This window comes from Dendropsophus ebraccatus, chromosome 1 (genome assembly GCF_027789765.1).
Source record: "Dendropsophus ebraccatus isolate aDenEbr1 chromosome 1, aDenEbr1.pat, whole genome shotgun sequence".
Taxonomy (NCBI): Eukaryota; Metazoa; Chordata; class Amphibia; order Anura; family Hylidae; genus Dendropsophus; species Dendropsophus ebraccatus.
Window position 1 is genome coordinate 75,318,269 of NC_091454.1, and position 20,583 is coordinate 75,338,851.

Below are 20,583 nucleotides of genomic sequence, written 5' to 3' on the forward strand. Positions count from 1 at the left end.
GATTGTCTGAGATTCACAAAAACATAAAAAAAAAAAAAGGTTGCTACCAGCATGAAACAGGAAAAAGTAATGAAAACGCACACAATTATTTTTGTGACTGTTGAGGCCAGTGATTGTTTTCTTCAGGTATTTACAATCCCAGCTGTTAAAGGAGAAGTCCAGATAAATTTCATTACTCAAGTATTGTATTTCCCCCTTAGGGCGGGTTCACACTACGGAATTCTCGCGGACAATGTCCGCGGAATTCCGTCAGCTGGCCGCCCGCACATCTGGCCGCCTTTCAGCTGGCCCCATAGACACCATTCTATGGGCCGGCGTATTCCGCTATACGCTGAAAGAAGTGTCATGTCACTTCTTTCAGCGGAATACGCCGGCCCATAGAATGGTGTCTATGGAGCCGGCGGAAAAGCGTGTGCCCGTGCGGGCGGACAGCTGACGGAATTCCGCGGACATTGCCCCTGAGAATTCCGTAGTGTGAACCCGCCCTAAAAGTTATTCAATTATTTACAGGAAATGCTAATAAAGTGCCTTTTTCCCTGAGTCAGGTCGTGACATCACCATGTTATCCAGGAAGTGAAGCCTTGATGCAGTAGTAAGTGCAATGAAAAAAGCGCTTTATAAGCATTTCCCATAAGTGTATATTGGTGATTTGTATAACTTTTGGGGGGCAATACAATACTGTAATAAAATTTTTAACCGGACTTCTTAAGTGTCAAGCTGGTGATACAAATTATATTCACATGTTCTGTGTTTGCTCCATGAAACATGGATGGTAAATGCCTGTCCTGGACTGTTTCCCTGCATGGCATGGTCTCAATATCATGCAGGGAGCGGGGAAACTGTTTGAATCTCAGCAGCACTGTATTGACAGCCACAGAGATTTAAACTGTCTCCCCGCTTACAGCACATAGATACATCATGGGGTGCGGGGAAAGAGTCCAGGACAGGCATTTACTGTCCGCATTTCGCAAAGTGGACACGGACAGCCATAATGTTGGCTGCAACACCCCCCATCCCCACTTTCAGTGTGCCAGATTCTTTTGTTCTGAGGGAAGATGAGCAGCCACAAGGTGTCTGGCTGTAGCCCCCCTTCTCCCCAGTCAGAACAGCGTGCTTTTAAAACACAGGACATGGTTATACATATTTCAAATTGTATTTTTAAACAGGTCCAGTTACAGGAGTTTCTCATTGGCCATCAATCTGAAGGTGCAGACAAGTCTTTATCTGTTTCAACACCATGTAAACATAATATGGATTTTGTTAAGGTAACTAATGGGGGGGGGAAAACATTGCTCCTTTTTGATTCTGAGAATTATTTTAGGTAGATAAACTACTTCTTATTTTGCAGATGAAAGAAGTTGTTAAGAAAATCTTTTGTTCCTATTTAGTCCTTTTGGTGAATTCTAAGAATGATCTTGCCCTAGCCCATGTTATTAACTGCCCAGACAGAGGTCTGGGTAGGGAAGCCTTCACAGACCTTAAGCATGCTTCAAAGAATAAGCAGATGTCCTTGTTTCTGGTAAGTTACACTGTGTGTTTATTTTTTTTATAAAGCCCTGCCCATATATGTGAAAATGTGTACGTCTGTGTTGTGAATGTCCACTTATATCACAATATATACATATACTCCATTACAGGCAGCTACCTCCTTCATTAGAGCGGTAGAACTTGGTGGAAAGGGTTATGCCCCCTCTGAAGCTGATCCATTGAGGAAACACATTAAAGGTCTATCACAGTTTGTTCACTTTATTGACAGATTGGAAGAGATACTTGGAGACACAAGCAGAACAAGGTAATTTTTGTCCATATTTTGATTAAAGGGGTTGTTCACAAAAAACATTTTTTTTTCTTTCAAATCAACTGGTGCCAGAGATTTGTAACTTCTATTAAAAAAAATCTCAAGTCATTCAGTACTTGTCAGCTGCTGTTTTGGCTTGCAGAAAGTGGTGTATGGTGAACAACCCCTTTAAATGGCTGTCTGTTTTGTCTTTTTTTAAAGTGACTCTGTACCCACAATCTGACCCCCCCCCAAACCGCTTGTACCTTCAGATAGCCAAGATCTGTCCTGGGGTCTGTTTGGCAGGTGATGCAGTGATTGTTCTAAAAACAACTTTTAAACTGCCAGCCCTGTGCCCTATGGGAGTGGCCTTGATTGTGTATGCATCAGGCTGGCACAACCTCTCTGTCCCTCCTCCCCGCCCTCCTCATCATTAGGAATGCTCCAGGCAGATTGCCTCCTATTCGTCAGCTGTGTCAGCCCGGCACATAGGCTGGATCGTTAAGTCACCTGTGTAAATGTTCAGCATGAAGAAAATGTTCCAGTGGCATTCCTAATGATGAAGAGGGTGGGGAGGAGGGACGGAGGGGTGGTGCACAGACATGGGGCTGTAAGTTTAAAAGTTTCTTAAGACAATAACTGCATCACCTGCCAAACGGACCCCAGGACAGATCTTGGATTAAAAGCAGCTATCCGTAGGTACTAGTGGTTTGGGGGGGACAGATTGTGGGTACAGAGTTGCTTTAACCACTCAATGGAAAAGCTACTTTGGTTTTTAGAAGGTTTATTTCATAGGTGTGGCGCAAGTATGTGTCTATATTTTTCCATCAATTGTTGAATGAGGGTTTGATTTTTGTGGGACCAGTTGTACATTTTAATGAGACCCTTTTTTTTTTTTTTTTTTTTTCTTTTTAATCCTTCAAAATTGGGAAACACTGTGCATAACTTTCAAACAGCCATTAATAGCATTTTAGGACTTGCCCACTCTATAATAAGATTCTTTAATGTACTGTAATACATTACAGTAGTTGACACGTGCTAACAGCTGCTCCTTAAAGCGACTCTGTACCCACAATCTGACCCCCCAAACCCCTTGTACCTTCGGATAGCTGCTTTTAATCCAAGATCTGTCCTGGGGTCCGTTCGGCAGGTGATGCAGTTATTGTTTTAACAACAGCTTTTAGGCTGGGTTCACACTACGTATATTTCAGTCAGTATTGTGGTCCTCATATTGCAACCAAAACCAGGAGTGGATTAAAAACACAGAAAGGATCTGTTCACACAATGTTGAAATTAAGTGGATGGCCGCCATATAACGGTAAGTAACTGCCATTATTTCAATATAACGGCCGTTGTTTTAAGATAACAGCAAATATTTGCCATTAAATGGCGGCCATCCACTCAATTTCAACATTGTGTGAACAGATCCTTTCTGTGTATTCAATCCACTCCTGGTTTTGGTTGCAATATGAGGACCACAATACTGACTGAAATATACATAGTGTGAACCCAGCCTCAATCCTACAGCGCTGTGTCTAACGGCCGGGGCTTACATTTGTATGTGCATTAGGCTGGCACACTTCTCCTTCCCTCCTCAGCATTAGGAATGATCGAGGAACATTTACTGCTGTTTCAGCTTTGCACAGGTGTCTTAACGATCCAGCCCATGTTCATTATGCACAAAGCTGGGGAATAGGAAGCAATCTGCCTGGAGCATTCCTAATCATGAGGAGGGCGGGGAGGAGGGAAGGAGAGGTTGTGCCAGCCTAAAGCATATACTAATGTAAGCCCCGTCCGTTAAACACAGCGCTGCAAGTTTAAAAGTTGTTTTTAAAACAATAACTGCATCACCTGCCGAACGGACCCCAGGACAGATCTTGGATTAAAAGCAGCTATCCAAAGGTACAAGTGGTTTGGGGGGTCAGATTGTGGGTACAGAGTCACTTTAAGTTCAGATAAAATAAGCTCTGCCTCTCTTGCTGTTCTATCTTTCTTGGCACTTTCAACAGTGGTTCCGGTCCATGTCAAATGCTCAGTCATATTAAGGACTGGATTGCTGAGCAAGATGGCACAGCAAGAGATGGGGGAAGGGGGGATGTAAGAGATGAGGCCTCTTTCATCTTCGCTATGGGCCAAAGCCAGGAGCAGTTTTTATTGAGTATGTGTCATTACTTTACTATGACGTCCTTCCCGCCAGTATGCCATTTTTAAATTTCACAGGACTTCTCCTTTAATTTTGATATCTGTATACATTAAAGCTTCCCTAAATGACGACATCCCCACTTGCTGCATAATGCAGGTAATTTTTGACTTTTTTTTTTTTGTGTACTTCACTGAGTAACAACGGGGCATCCACCAGTTTGTTTTCTTCTCCAGGTAACGTTTTGTCTTTCCACCCCCCCCCCCCCCCCCCCCCCAGTGTAGGAGTACAAAACTCAGCACAGCTGTTCAGCAGTGAAGATGTTAGTAGCTCTGTTTCATAAAGTGTTACTGTAACTTAGAAAAACCCCAACCATTCTCTTGATATACCTGGGGAAAGCATACCATAGCTCGTTTCACTCCCTGGCTCAGCACTGCACGACTCATTGCAGGGAAAGTTTTTTCTAAATTCATCAAGCCTGTCTCCTGCAATGAGAAGGATTAAGCATGGAGCCGGAGAGTGAAACGCAGCAGAGTGCTGCTATCTCAACATGAGATGCTGAACACTTTTAACATGTCAAACTTTTTTGCTAAGTAACAGTAGTGCTTTAACTCACCTATTCTTGTGTGTGTGGTTTTTTTTTTTTTTTTCCCCCTTTTCCCCTACAGAAATGCTGGAGAACTAATCCTAGCAGCAATAAAGATGCATCTGATAAAAGGAAGAGGCAGTGGGGATGCTTTTAGTGAGGTTGCAATAGAAGTGGCTCAAGATTTGGATTTAAGAATTAAAGACCTTAGTTTGTCCAATGAGAACGAGTGCCCCACAGTCATCAGTCCTGCACGGGTAAGCAGGATAGTATAAATATTTGCCTTTTTTACTTATGGCTATTGATTTATGTTATTGCTATTATTCATTTGCATTGGTTTATTTTATTAAATAAATGAGATTTGAGCCTGTATTTTTTTTTAATCCTAATCTTGGCAAGATGAGACTGTAAAAATATTATATTTAACAAGGTGTAGGGGACTAATTTCTTTCCTCTTGCTTCTGTTATCTTATTAAAGGGATATTCCCAGCTAAACTAATATAGTTATACTTGTTGGGCTCATCAAGGTAAAGAGGTATTCCAGAAAAAAATAACTTTTCCCCTATCCACAGAATAGGGGAAAAGTAGGAGATTGCAGTTGGTCTAACCTCTGTACCCCTTCCCGATCTCCGTATTGGGTCCCGACGTTTTTGTTAGGAACAGAGCCACCGGGTACAGCGTGTGACCCACAGCTCTTTTCATTTCTATGGAGTTGATGGAAAGCGTAAAGTACAGTGCTCTTCCGGTTTACTCTGCTCTTTACGTCCGGTTTACTCTGCTCTTTACGTCCCTCAATAGGTATGAATAGAGCCGCGGATCACGTGCTGTGCCTGCAGATCTATTCGTAACAGACTGCGCTGGGGGGTACAGAGGCTGGACCCCTGCGATCTCCTACTTTTCTCCTAAATACATTTATTGGTGTTTATTTACAAATATATACATGCCAGCCAGACCACTGTATTCAGAGCAGAGAGGTGGTCGGTAACTTGGACAATGAGATGTCAACAATTGGAGGGAGAGAGCAGCAGGTTGTGAGAAGGCGACCAGTATGGTAAATTTAGTGTATTTGCAAAAATATTTAACTTGATGAGCCTTACACATAACTATATTAATTGAAATAAGAATATCCATTTAAGTCTATAGCCATTATTACTACTAGATGTGATAGATTTTTTTTTTTTTCTGTGTATTTACAGCCTAGAATTCATGCGATAAACCGTGGCACAGCTTTATGTGGTAGAGAGACCGTAAAAGCATTGCTTGCACTTTTGGATGAAGAAGCTGCCTGCCCTCCCAGCAAGAACAAAGCAGAGCTTTTATGTTCAGATGGAGAAAATGACACCTTTGGAGCTATTTCTCTTTTGTCCCTTTTTAGGTAGGACTTTAGTGAACCTGATGATTATGTGAAAATCATTACTTTTGCTAGCAAAGTTGAAAACATTTGTTTACTGTTGTGGTTGCTGAACTTGTAAAACTTATTAGGTCAGGAATATGCCCCATAAAAATAATTCACTCTACCACCTTAGAAGATTAGAAATGCAAGGCAACTGACACATATAGTAATTGTTCTACTAGAAGCATATGGGCGACTTGGGGTCCATTTACCTGACAGGTTATCTGCCAAAGATTTGAAGCCAAAGCCATAAACAGACTATAAACAGAGATCAGGTCATAAAGGAAAGCCTGGGATTTCTCCTCTTTTCAAATCCTTTTCTGGCTTTGGCAGAAAATCTTTCAGATAATCTTTGTGTAAATGGACCCTTACCCAACCAATTTATTAGTCAATGACAGAAAAACATGAAGCAAAAAACAAAACACCTCCATAACCCACATCAAATTGACACATTAAATTTACATAAAAAACAAACAAACTGAATTTTAAAAATATCTGTTCCATACATGAACCTATGTGAAGCAATAACAGATGACATGACAAGGGATGATTTAAATCCTCCTATAAATCTCACCTGCTGAAATATCACAAGCAGGTGGGATTTAACCCGCTTAGCCTGCGCAGGTGCCGGGATAGGTGACTATGACTTTTTTATTTTTTTTTTATTTTATCTTTTATAAATGTTTCCCCAGGCTGAAATTTTTGCCCTGTGCCAGACTTCTCCTTTAAGTAAATAGTGGGCTACAGAACCAAGACAGATCAAGCTTGGAGTTATTTTGTTTAGAAAAAAGTCTTAGGGGTGACCTGATCACAATGTACAAATGAGTGTCCAGTACAGAGATCTTTGTAGTGATCTTTTTTACACCTAGGCCTGTAACAAAGACAAGGGGGCATCCTCTACGTCTAGAGGAAAGGTTTCACCACCAGCACAGCTGTGGATTCTTTACTATAAGAGCAGAGAGACTATGGAACTATCTTCCCCATGATCTTGTCATGGCTGATTCATTAAAGCTGTTGTCCAGTTTAAAGCTTTTTTTTTTTTTTTTTGTTCCTTTCTTAAAGTTATACATACCACCCATGTGCTTCCAGTTCTGGTCTGGACATTTTCCCTGACTTTGACCACCTCTCCAGCTGCACAGGAAGTTCTGTAGTTCTAAAAATTTCTATGTCTGTTGTCACAATACATGTTACTGTCCTCCCATTTTATGCCAATACATCACAGAACGTGTCATAGCACTGGGTGGTCCTGGCACTGAAAGAGCCCTATTAGTTTGTTTCACTCAGTGTCACATGTTCCTTTTTTAACCATTGGCAGTGCTCTTCAGGACCTTCATCACATGGTCCCTCAGAGCCAATAGAATCACAGAAACTGACCCTGCTGCCTAATAGTGCAGTCTTCTGGGGAGAAGAAATGGACTATCTGTGCTCTATGGAAGGAGAGAACAGTGACCACTACTCCCCCCCCCATCCAGCAGAGCTTGTGTATATACATGCAGGGACATCACTGGCCCTCACTGGCAGTCATATACATGCAGGGACATCACTGACCCTGACTGGCAGTCATATACAGCAGCATCTGGGGATATGGTGATGAATCATATGGGGAAATGATGGCTGGCTGGTGCTGGTGTTTTTGTGGTTCTTACTTTAGATAGGCTAGTGGTCACTGTGGGTAGGGAATGTGGGAGGTATTACAAGCAGTAGGCTGGTGGAAGGGGGTGAGCTCTGACACAGAGAATGCTGGTCTATGTAGTTTAGCAGGTCCCTTACTCAAATGATCAAAACCAGGAAGTATAGAAAAGATAGGCCCACAGTGGCCCCAAAACGTAGCGGATCACAGCAGAAATTGCTAGGGGGACTTGGTTAAGCTAGAACTACTACGCCTGCAATTTTTTTTAGTTTGCATATTGTTAAACATCCTCTTTAAATACATTCAAGGGAGGTATTGATGCTTTTCTTGAAAAATATAATATTACACGTTATGGGCACTGAATTTCATGTGATAGAACGTTGATCCATATTAATTATGATGATGTTCCTCCAGCATGTGCGATCTGAATCTGTGAATAGATTTTTGTACAATCCATTCTTTACCCTAGATCTCCTGAACAGCGTAATGCATCTTCTCCCGAATCCCTAAACCAACGTGTCCAGAAGTGCATTGACAAAAACAAGCCTAAGGTAAATGAAAACCCTCCCAAGTCTATAGTCTCTAAAAAAAAAAGGATAACCTAAACTAATTATAACAATCATATTGTCACAGCTATCATAAAAATGCAGTAGGCGCCAGAATTTTTAGTCCATTAAACTTGTAACTACACTAGCAAAATGTACAGCATTTTATTGTTTTATTATTTGTTCTTTTAATCACCACCACAGTCTGTTGTATTGGGTTTAATGCGTTTGACTATCTGTATTTAAAGTGAAATACAACATTTCTGGGAAAAGTACTACCTTCAGTAGTAAATATGGTTTTTAAAATCCCGTGATAAATTTGTATTAAAAACTTGTGTGCGATTAGAAACATGAATTTTATTTTTTGTCCTCAGCTAAAGCAAAACCTGATTAGATCACAATTCTCCTGTACATATAAAGATGATGCCACAACCCAGATAAAACCGCTTCCCTTTCCAAGTATGAGTCAAGTTCCAACATGTATTCATCCAGCACCAAAGATTGTTCCCATACTCTGCTTTGATGAAGATGATGTACCAAATGGTAAACACTCTACTAATGTATTTTTTGTTTGCAGGTTTTTTTTAAGATTCTATGTTGAAAGGGTTCTAAAACCTGAATTAAAGGGAACCTGTCACCAAGACACTGCTATCTAATCTATTAACAACATTTTTATAGAGGAGGAAGAACTGAGCAGATTGATGTATAACTTTGTGGGAAAAGATTCAGTATTACTTGTAACTTCTTGATTAAATCCCTGATGATTCTGTTTTAAGGAGTCCAGTGGGCTGTGTCACTCAATGATAGGATCACTATGTGGATTGTCTTGCAGAGCAGAAACATACATAGGTTAGAAGGAAAAATTAAAGGTTAAGTTTTTATTTATTCATGTACATTTTTGCTCCTTTTTAGGGTGTAAAGTAGTTATGGTAGTGGTTTCACACTGTGATTGACAGCTATGTGTTCCTCAACAGTAATTATTCACATAGCAGCATGTAACTGCTGTTGCCAGTGAATCTTCTCCGGCATCTTTTGTCCTACTGTTTTTTGCATTATGGAGCACTAATAAGAGCAATGGAAAGGTTTATCCATGTATAAATTATAATTATAAAATATAATTATAATTAGGACCGCCCACTTGACTACTTTTAATCTAAAATAAGCAGAGATTTACTTGACTAAATAACAAGGTATCCCTCAAGACCACTTTTCAAACTGTTCTGTTCCTCCTGCAAATTAGATGATATTTTCAATGTGATGGGATTATTATTATTATTTATTATTATTATTTTTTATTATTTATTATTATTTATTATTTTATTATTATTTATTATTATTACCGTGCATCTGTATAGAAATTCTGAAGTGGAAGTCCTCCATAGCACTTTAAACCATAGAGTAGTAAAACCTTTACAAACATTATCATGTGATGGCACATTAGTTTTTTTGTTTTATTTTAGGTGATGTTACAAAAGAGAGAACAGCACTGAAGTTACATTCAGGAAATAGTGACCTCAAAACTGGAAAAGCAAAGTTGAGTAATGACCCTATACGCAAAAGTACAAAACGAAAGCAACTGGACCATAGTGAAAACCAGTACATTCCTGAAAATGAACCACCACCAAAGAAAACATTACCATCAACGAAACTAAAGGAAAAGGCAACCAAAAAGAACAGTAAATGTACAGCAAATAAACAGATAGTTGGTCAAGCCAAGCTCACCAGTTTTTTCCGTGTATAATTAGTTCAAAATTCTGTACAAATTCTGTTTTAATGTTTTTGGAGCATATTGGCCGTGTTTATTTATTTGCTTATTTAAAACTTTTTTTGTATTTTATTAACTCTTAGCAAATTCACAACATGTTTACATTGCACATTTAAATTTTTTTATTTACATTAATAAACGATGCAAAATTTATTTTTAATTGTTTTGCGCAAGCTTGTTGTTCAGGTAAGAATAACTTGAAAAATCTTCATATCAAATCTGCCAACAAGGTCTGTAAACTCTTCCCAGCATACATCGGAGCACTAGAATTAAGAGATTACTCGGTGATTACATTTTTTTATTTTAACTAATTTTACACAGTGCATAATGTCATAAATATCTGACCCCATGATACCAAGGGTGATTTTTCTCTATCAAAGGTTAGGTGTACACATAGTGGGGGATTTATAAAAGGGTGTAAAATTTAGACTGGTGCAAACTACCCACAGCAACCAATCACAGTTCAGCTTTAGGCAGTGCTGGAAGGAAAGCTGAGCTGTGATTGGTTGCTGTGGGCAGTTTGCACCAGTCTAAATTTTACACCCTTTGATAAATCTCCCCCATAGTATTTTGGTCTTGGTTTTTAGCCAAAACGGGGGGAGGGTTGTGTGGGTTTCACTAAAACAGAAGAAAATTTATAATGGAAAGATTTACCCCTTTTTTGGACCCAATCTTGGTTTTGATTAAAAATTTGTAAAATACTAAGAGTATGAGAGACCTTAAAGTGGTTATAAAGTAAAGTTATAAAGCTACTTTCTTGAAAAAACTTCACAATGCCTGGCTTCAGGTTTTGTGTGGTATTTCAATTCAGCTTTATTCACTTCAACTACACCCAAACTGAGGACAGGAGTTGTGCAGGAGTACTGCCGTGTCTTTCTAATCCTAGATAACTACTTTAAAGAAATATACATAAAACACAAATTAGAAAAAAAACACTGTCCATGCCGAAAAATATCTTAACCATAGCTGCCTGATTCACTATTTCTAACGCACCAGCTTTATATGGCTTGCCACAATTGCTATGGTTTTTCGACAGGTAAAAAAAAGGGGCATGGCCTCTATTAAAAGTGAGCATGACTTTAGATCCACCAAATTCTTGCTCTGTGTATTGAAACAAACTAGGGAAGCTATTCTTACACTTTCATTTTACAGTTAAGTTGCCAATAAACTATATATTAATGTTAATCCTGCACAGTAAACAATTTACACAAACAATATGCCTAACACCAGAAATGAGGTTTTGATTGATTTATTTTTTACCACCCATGTCAAATGAAATCTACAACAAATGTTGCTGATAAATGCTACTGATTATGGCTATGTTCCCACACACAGTATTTTTCAACCAAAACCAGGAGTGGATTGAAAACACAGGAACACTATTGAAATTGAGTGGATGGCTGCCATTTAATGACAAATTGCCATTATTTTAAAACAATGCCTATTGTTTTGAAATAACTGCCATTATTTGCTGTTAAATGTGACCATCCATTCAATTTCAACATTGTGTGAACAGAGCCTTTCTGTGTTTTCAATCCACTTCTCGTTTTGGTTGAAAAATACTGTATGGGAACATAGTCTATAGGTGTGGTGCAAAAAGAGAAAAAAAAATCCCGGTTATTTTGTTATATAGTAAGTAAAAAAAAAAAAAAAAAAAAAAAATGGTAAAAGCATTATGGACCTTAAAAATTGAAGATGAAAAAAATAATCGAAAATTTTTTCTTGTGGGAATGGTTTAAAGTGTCACTTTTTTTGCAGAACTCAATAGTACAGGCGATTTTAAGAAACTTTGTAATCGGGTTTTATTAGGCAAATTATACCATTATCTGCATTCAAAAAGACTTTCCCCAGGTGTATGTCTCTCTCTGTCTCAAGGATTACACAGCGGGAACTGTGTGAAAGCTGTACTCGGCGGTCAGAGAGATCAGTGGTGACTTCAGAGGAGATAGCCCAGAGATGTAGCTGTAAATTAACTCTTTGTTGTCCTGTTTTGGTGCCTCATCTCCCTCTACCCCTCCCCTCTCCATAAAGAACAATGAAGACTGGGGGGAGAGCTTCAAGCTGCTTTTTCATGATAAAAATGATTTTTTTTTCGGCTAATAAACCCAATTACAAAGTTTCTTTTAAACTTTTTTTTGCAAAAATCCATGGTACAGGCAATTTCAACAAGAGTGACACTTAAAAATTGTATCTAATCCAAATATTGTTAAACAAAAAACATGAAAGTTCCATGGACCTGTGAAATCCTTTTAGATAAACACGAAGGCTGCATTCACACTTTTGTGAACATTCTGTTTTGACATATCCAATGAGTTAAACAGAATCATCCATGTTGGAAATACAATAAAAGCACAGTGTGAACACAGCCTAAGATTTTCTACTATCTGCAGGCAGAACAAAAATGTATTTCCGTATGCTCTAGAGAAAGTGGAATTACAGCATGGACATTTCAAATTAAAAGGTTCATATAGAAAAACAAAGATTGTGATAGACTGGGACCCATACACTAGAAATCAATATTTTGTGGGGGTGACAGGAAGCAATCTTAAAATCATACACACTTTTAGGTTATGTTTAACAGCCATTCTTCTGAACGTCTGTTGTTTTGGTGTCAAATTGTGGTTGTATTATGCTAATTAAGGCCTAATTTGCATAATACAAATGTTGTTTGGCACCTAAAAGGAGGTAACAAAACAACCAAAAAAAGATGTAATGGGAACATAGCTTTAAAGGGGTTTTCACTTAATACTTACTATCAAAGTCTCTTCTCCCTATTGGAAACTTTGCTGCATTTTCTTCTTCCCCAATATCTCTTCTTTCATGTGTTAGCTCCACATTTTCATCTCCATTCTCTAAATTTTGGGATGAGCTTTTAAACGGGATCGGTTTCAAACCGACATTTAACGGGAGCGCGTCATGGCTGAAGTAAGTGTTTTCAGACCCTCCACTCTGCAGAAGAAGAAGTGACAAGTTGTGTAACCATATTAGTGTGGAGCAATAGGAAAAAACATTGTAAAGGCCATACAAGAACATTTAGCTTTATACCATTTGCACCATAAATATTCTCAACTTCTGTGCCTCATGTATGTAATAATATAGTCTGTTTTCTTTTAGTGTTGCCTGAGCTGTACATAATTTGTTTACCTTTATGCTTCTTTCCTCCTCTCCTTCAGATAATTGGGCCATTGTCCCAATATCCTATCCTGAGGACCCTCTTACCAGCCTGACACCTGGCTTTTGCTTTGGACCAGAGACCCTTTTAGCAATTTGCAACAATGGCCATGATTTATGCAGAGATAAGATTAAGATAAGTTATATGTGAATGAATGGAACAAATATGTAAGGAGTACTATGTGTATGCACTCCAACCGGCTGAATGAAAAACTGACATGTAAGTTTTTCAATAAAAATCGGCCGCACATTCCATTATGTGCAACAGTGAATTGGGAAGCGGGTGCACAGAAATTAAGATAATTGGGATGCGGCCAACAGAAATGAAGATAATCTTAACTGACACTGGCTGTTTTGTGACATGGCCGGTGTCATACAACTTGTGAACGTGTCCTTGCAATAGCAAGAAACAGGTAGCAGCAAGATGCTGCAAGATCATTGGTGGGATTCCCTACTATAATGATGAGGAGATAGAACCAAAAAAAGTATACTGCACATACAGGAACGACATGGAGGGGACCTTGGGCTTAGAAATAGTCCACAATATGGCACGACTAGATAGTAATAACATTTATTGCAAAGGGAAACAATGTGGATTTTAGCCACTGGTGCCATACAAGAACATTTAGCTTTATACCATTTGCACCATAAATATTCTCAACTTCTGTGCCTCATGTATGTAATAATATAGTCTGTTTTCTTTTAGTGTTGCCTGAGCTGTACATAATTTGTTTACCTTTATGCTTCTTTCCTCCTCTCCTTCATCCATAGAGTACTGGTCCTGCGGGTTAGTTGAGGATTTGTATATCGTGTCTCCATTCCTCAATGCTTTCCTTAGAGCAACAGTGTCTAGTAAGACGTCATTCTCTGCTTTTCGAATAGACTTTGACAAGGAAAATAGGAAGCCTTGGGATAGAATGGATAACGATATTATAAGTGGATATCCTAAGCTGATCATTCTTACCATTCTTCTGCAAGGCCTGTGGCAGATCTATAAAATAAAATCTCTTTCTGATAATGGTATGGTGAGGATTCCTGCTTTTTATATATATACTCGACAACGTAATTAGCATCTGAAAGAAATGTTTGCCACCTCTCAATGATTCTTTAGGGGTTTACCTTAGTGAAATCTATTACCCTGTTGAATGGCAAAAGCACTCAGATAATTTGTTTCCACACTAATCCAGCAAAGGACATTGCCACTTCAGAAACATAGCTTCCTATCTACAGGGTGCTATCTGTTCAGAGAAAAGTTATTTCCATTAGGATTAGCTACGTATTTTATTTTATGTATTTGCAGGAATATAGTTGGATTAGTTACCTGACCTAGAATGGTCTATGTAGGAAGTAAAGATTTATCAATACAATAAATAGAACAGCAGTAAAATAGTAATAGTAAGAGACTCGGCAAGTCATTGCTTGACCCCTTTCAAAGTCTTGAAAAATGATGATTTTTTTTTTTTTAGCTACATAGCAGGGTGGCCACTGGCTGGCAGAGAAACGTTTTTTTGAGTGACCTTTACCTCCCAAAATAAGTGAGAACCTGTTTTCACTATGGACACCCCTTTTGAAATCAGTCCTGAAAATAAAAAAGAGCACCCTGATCCTAGCCTCACAAGTAGGGATGAGCAAATTTCCTGTAGGAACGAAGTGAAGTGTTTCTTTAGGATCGGTGGCAGCTTGTCAGGCTGCTGGCAAGGAAGTTTGTGCCATGAAAAGCTGGATCCAGTCCTGGGAAATTTGTCTGAGTTTCCCAGGACTGGAACCAGCTCCTCCCAGCACCCTGAGAGGAGCAGTATGCACTTTAAAGCGACTCTGTACCCACAATCTGCCCGTTTGTACCTTCAGATAGCTGCTTTTAATCCAAGATCTGTCCTGCAGTCCATTTGGCAGGTGATGCAGTTATTGTCATAAAAAATTAGTTTTAAAATTGCAGCTCCGTGCCCTACGTGCGTATCTGTGCCCTAACTTTGCACCACCCCTCCATCCCTTCTCCCCACCTTCCTCATCATTAGGAATGCTCCAGGCAGATTGCCTCCTATTCACCACCTGTGTTATCACAGCACATGGGCTGGATCATTAAGACACCTGTGCAATGTTCAAACAGAGTAATGCTGCATCTACAGGTAACGATTAACGTGCGAATTTGCGTGATAATGATCTAATTCGAGCGATAATCGTACGTGTAAATGCAGCAAACGATCAAACGACGAGCGATAAATCGTTCATTTTGATCTTTGAACATGTTCTCAAATCGTCGTTGATCGTTCGCAAAAAATTCGCAGATCGTTCCGTGTGAACAGTCGTTCACCAATTTAAGCAATGTGTGAGATAAACGAATTTTCCGTACAATATATTGTACCGTCTAAACGCTGATTGTTATGGAAAAAAAATCGTTACTCCGACATCGTTAATCGTACGATCGGGCCAATTATTGTTTCGTGTAAACGCGGCATTACTGTTCCAGTGGCATTCCTAATGATGAGGAGGGGTGGTGCAAAGTTAGGGCACAGATACGCCCATAGGGTTTAGGGCTGCAATTTTAAAACTAATTTTTTATGACAATAACTACATCACCTGCCAAACTATCACCTGCAGCTATCTGAAGGTACAAACAGTTTGGGGGGGGGGGGGTCAGATTGTGGGTACAGAGTCGCTTTAAAGCCAGCAGTCTGACAAGCTGCCGGCCAATCCTAATGAAACGCTTCACTTTGTTCCTACTGTAAATTCGCTCATCTCTACTAACAAGGTAATTGTGCAGGCTCAACTCCAAATGACAATCGTCCTCATGAAATCAAAGAAAACTTCAGCCCCACTGAGGTTGAAGGTTTTGTACCGATAAGCTGCAGCCGAAGGTGCCAACCAATCCTGTGATAGGGCTTTTTAGGGCATACAAACTTGTTCTCTAGTGTTCAGTATTTTTTATTATATTGCTGCTTGTGTATATAAAACAATAAACTTCCTATGCTTACCTCTCTTTGCTCCCCCGTGTCCTCTTCTAGTGTTGCACGCTGGCTGCAGAGCCTCCACTTCTGAGACAAACCAGTCTCAGGAGTGACAGCTCCCTCAGCCAATTACTGACCGAGAAAGGACAACCCAGCGGCCAGTGATTGGCTAAGCGGGCCGTTACTCTGGATACTGGTTCGTCTTGAAAGTGGACGCTCTGCAGTCATTGGGGACATCGGGGGAGCGCAGGTAAGCTAAGGATTTTTATTGTTTTATAAGAACCAGCAGCAGTATATTAAAAAATATCAAATGCCAGGCGACCCCTTTAGGTATATCTATTGCATTTAGCTTATACCTACACCCTGTATATATTACAAATGTTTATTGACCTGCACTTGCTATTAGCTGTACTGTTAATTAATACATCATCATCAAATGAAGACCTGCAGTTAGAACCATATTTCTCTTTATGACTATGACTATTTCATTTTTGAAAAGTTATACAGAAGGCAACTGTAGTTGGGTTACTTTGGCACTAGGTGGCGGTGGCCCTTTAATTAAATTATTTTTTCATCATAGGAGGGGGAAAAATCTAAATGATAATATGTTAGAAACTCTCTCATCTCCTCAATTATTATGCATGGTTGACTGTGAAGTCACACAGCACTGTACAATATATTATTACATATTTAATCTCTTATCCTTATTTAGCTATGGTTAGTTCCGGGTTGTGTCTCAAAGATCAACATTTCCTTTAAATAAGTTGTAAGTTTAAATCTTGGGATAACACCTTCAAACGTGGTCAAAAATTAGTTAAACATAGGTCAAGTTTTACAGTCTTTGTTTTTGCATTTCTATTTAAAATATAAATATAGGCAGCAGATGAAATATATAGGTGACATAGGCTATGTTCAGATGGGTGTGGGTTCCACTAAAAAAAACACAACAATGTACAATTTAATTTAAATGATTGGGGTTTTATACAACCCCATTTACACTCAGCAGGGAAAACATTTGCATAGACACAGTACAGACAAAATGCACAGCAATGTCGCACCCCAGGAATATGGTAACCAATGATGTCAATGTACAGAGATAATGCACTTAATAAGTTACAGTTTTCCGACATAACCTGCATCTGGATTTATTAATTACTATGTAAGAATGACACCCACTTTTCTGCTCAGTATTGGCCTCCTGCCTGGCCATTGTCCCAATATCCTATCCTGAGGACCCTCTAACCAGCCTGACACCTGGCTTTTGCTTTGGACCAGAGACCCTTTTAGCAATTTGCAACAATGGCCATGATTTATGCAGAGATAAGATTAAGATAAGTTATATGTGAATGAATGGAACAAATATGTAAGGAGTACTATGTGTATGCACTCCAACCGGCTGAATGAAAAACTGACATGTAAGTTTTTCAATAAAAATCGGCCGCACATTCCATTGTGTGCAACAGTGAATTGGGAAGCGGGTGCACAGAAATTAAGATATTGGGATGCGGCCAACAGAAATGAAGATAATCTTAACTGACACTGGCTGTTTTGTGACACGGCCGGTGTCATACAACTTGTGAACGTGTCCTTGCAATAGCAAGAAACAGGTAGCAGCAAGATGCTGCAAGATCATTGGTGGGATTCCCTACTATAATGATGAGGAGATAGAACCAAAAAAAGTATACTGCACATACAGGAACGACATGGAGGGGACATTGGGCTTAGAAATAGTCCACAATATGGCAGGACTAGATAGTAATAACATTTATTGCAAAGGGAAACAATGTGGATTTTAGCCACTGGTGCCCAGGAAGCTGGCTGTCTAAACAGATTGATTTATTGTTTTTATAGTCACATGATAGAATTGTATACCATTTGTATGTTGTTTTTATGGAATTGTAACGCCTTCTCATGCACGTCTCAATGTGTGCAACAAAGGTAATGTCTGGTGAAACAGCTGTCAGGTTTCTTGTGTTTGGTGTCTTTGCCTTCTGAAGCATGCCTAAATGGATATAAAGGCTGCACTGAAATAAAGAAGTCACATTTACCGGTGAGTGCCCTCTTTTCATTCTTGCTTGAATACAGTGGACTTCTTATGCTATTTGAAGGAGCACCCAAGGAGTGACATATTTGTGATGGACTCTCTTTTTCTTTGAGGATTTTGACTGTGCTTAAAGTGTACCTGTCGTTATGACTTTCAAAATCTAAATCAACAGCAGATGTTATATAAAGCAAGTTTGTAATTTACATTCATTGTTTCTTTTTTGTTACCATGCTGTAAAACAAAGCTATACTTACCAGAAATCCAGGTTCAGTCTCCTGAAGGCAGCTTTTTAGTCTTGTGCTGATTGAAAAAAAGAGACTAAACTCAAGATGCCCTGGCCAGTATAGAGAGTTGCAGCTCAACATGTCCATCAGTCAAATGAACTGATGCCTTTTTTGTGGGCAGATGACCTGGACATCCTGTATTTAGTCATTTTTTTTCAGGGAGTCTAAACACAGAAATAGCAAAAAAAAATGTTAATTGCAAACATGGCTTATTTCACATCCCCCGTTGATTTAGATTTTGAAAGTTATAATGACAGTGACACGTTAATGAGTAGTGTTGGTCGCCATGCCTTTAAGGAATTTCATTAAAGAAAAAGTCCGGCAATTTTTAAAATTTGACAGCCAGCTGGAGCAGGAGGGAACATAAACACTTACTACTTACCTCTCCCTGTGCCTTTGCAGTGCTGGCTTGCCGCTCTGGGCCACACCCCTTCCCCACATTTCCGCCCAGCACCCCCGCCCCAGGCCATCGGGGGATAAGGCAGATGTACACCAGGGAGGAGGGGTGGATCTGCCCCTTCTCCCTAGTGTATGCCCCGGCCATAAGTTTGATAAATGTCCCCTAGTGTGTCCATAATTGTGGACCCACAACTACAGACAGGATTTGGATGTGTATCCATCCCTGTCCGCATTTGTACAGACCCATTGATTGAAATGGGTGGATCTGTGCCACCGATACGGCAACTATTTGCAACACTGATCACGGCTCCTTTATAGATCCATAGCAATTGGTACTATACTGCCTGATGTGTGAAAGGGGTCTTGCAGGGATATGTTTGTATTGTCAGTACATTCCATAGCAGGTTTTCCCATTTGCATTTTAATGTAGCGTTACACACTAAAAAAACCTTCTAAGGAAATAAAGTCAGACACACAATAATATAGAGGTATACAGGAAACGTCATGCAAGGCTTACATTATGCTGTCCCAACATATTTTTCAGACTATTTTTAACATCCAATCAAAATGCTGAATTTTATGACCTCAGGGTTTGCGATCTCCCTAGACTATTTCCACAGACCATCTCCCATTGTTGCAAAGGACTGTTAATGTTGTTGCTGCTAGCTGCTCTTTGCTACCTCTGGTATTTTTACGTACATTTATTGACCCTAAAAATCACAGGCCATTGTGTATTACCCAATTAACTTTAATAGTGGGACTATTTTAGGCATATGTCAGATCAGGGGGGAAAAAAGTCTGTTTCAGTTGCACTATTGTAAAGAGCTTCATGGTAAAAGGTAGATCAAAATCTATGTAAAAATAAGACAGCTACCACCTTTGTCCAGATTGTTCTGCTTTTCTTTTTATCTAGGGTATCTAGTTTCCTTACAAGGGTTCCCTTAGAACACAGTAAAATCAAGACCTGTCAGAGTGAAATGAGTGGGAGAGCACAGCTGGTGATTTAATATAGCTAGAATCCTGGGACATAACTTTTTAAAGGTAAAGACATACATTATAAAGGTTTCATTATATACCCTGAGACAGGTACTTTTTTCTTTAAATGTGACTGTACAACTGTCCCAGGCACAGGTACTTGTATTGATGTGGCACTGTTGGAACAATAGAGAAGTGGCTGATGCCTCATTTTCTGGTAATTTTTCCCATTTCTAAGGAATAGCAATGAGCAAAGTTGCAAAATGTTTGTCCAAACCCAATTGCTTAGTATTTGACATGGATAAAGCCCAGGGGCGTAACTAGAAATGGCTGGGCCCCATAGCAAACTTTTGATTGGGGCCCCCCCCGCCCGCCCCCTCTCGATCGACCACTACGCCATCAACACACTCAGCTCTACACAGGTCCTGTACACCATATAAATTACAGTACAGTTATATCAGGTGACTTACAGGGGACGTCTTCTCTGATCGGCGTTCTTCCCTTTTCATTTTCTTCTCCATCTCCTTCTCCAAGCCACAAATCCACAGAATCTGCCAGAAAAACATATTAGTCTCCTCACACTGGCACCATCCTCATCTTTCTATACTGCACATCTGCATTGGCCCCTTTACACCCTCATTTAGTGGGAAGGCTGACTCTATGTGATCCCATTTTATTATATGGCCCTCCTCTCTGTCGCCCCTCCTTATAAATAGCCCCCTTATGTTGCCCCCCTTATAGAAGCCCCCCATGCTGTCCCCCTTATAGATGCCCCCCATGTTGTCCCCTAATAGATGGTCCCCTATGTTGCCCCCCCTATAGATGGCCCCTCCTATGTTGTCCTCTTATAGATGGCCCCCTCTCCCCCTATATTGTCCCTTTATAGATGTTCCCCTCTCCCCCAATGTTGTCCCTTTATAATATCCCTC

The 20,583-nt window shown here is 39.7% G+C and overlaps 2 protein-coding genes across 3 annotated transcripts in view; one reads left to right on the forward strand and one right to left on the reverse strand.

Moving 5' to 3' along the window:
• PARPBP (PARP1 binding protein) overlaps positions 1-9,989 on the forward strand; it is a 29,390-nt gene extending 19,401 nt beyond the window's left edge. For both annotated transcript variants that reach the window (XM_069973468.1, XM_069973460.1), the window contains exons 4-11: positions 1,167-1,265; positions 1,349-1,519; positions 1,638-1,792; positions 4,586-4,760; positions 5,700-5,878; positions 7,996-8,077; positions 8,446-8,614; positions 9,532-9,989. In XM_069973468.1, the coding sequence (XP_069829569.1) occupies positions 1,167-1,265; positions 1,349-1,519; positions 1,638-1,792; positions 4,586-4,760; positions 5,700-5,878; positions 7,996-8,077; positions 8,446-8,614; positions 9,532-9,812 (1,311 nt within the window). In that variant the 3' untranslated portion in view covers positions 9,813-9,989. The remainder of the gene's footprint in view (positions 1-1,166; positions 1,266-1,348; positions 1,520-1,637; positions 1,793-4,585; positions 4,761-5,699; positions 5,879-7,995; positions 8,078-8,445; positions 8,615-9,531) is intronic.
• Positions 9,990-10,049: 60 nt separating this feature from the next.
• On the reverse strand, positions 10,050-13,974 carry PMCH (pro-melanin concentrating hormone). The gene is made up of 3 exons (XM_069955518.1): positions 13,744-13,974; positions 12,590-12,785; positions 10,050-10,099 (listed from the first exon to the last, which is right to left on the reverse strand). The coding sequence occupies exons 1-3, from the start codon at positions 13,972-13,974 to the stop codon at positions 10,050-10,052; spliced, it is 477 nt and encodes a 158-aa protein (XP_069811619.1).
• Positions 13,975-20,583: the final 6,609 nt, after the last annotated feature.

Excerpts from the sequence above, each read along its gene's own strand:
- PMCH (XM_069955518.1), bottom strand. The coding sequence starts at position 13,974 with ATGGTAAGAATGATCAGCTTAGGATATCCACTTATAATATCGTTATCC. Across the intron at positions 12,786-13,743 it reads AGGAGGAAAGAAGCATAAAG|AGTGGAGGGTCTGAAAACAC; the intron begins GTAAACAAATTA and ends CTTCTTCTGCAG. Across the intron at positions 10,100-12,589 it reads AGGGAGAAGAGACTTTGATA|TGCTCCGATGTATGCTGGGA; the intron begins GTAAGTATTAAG and ends TCTTAATTCTAG.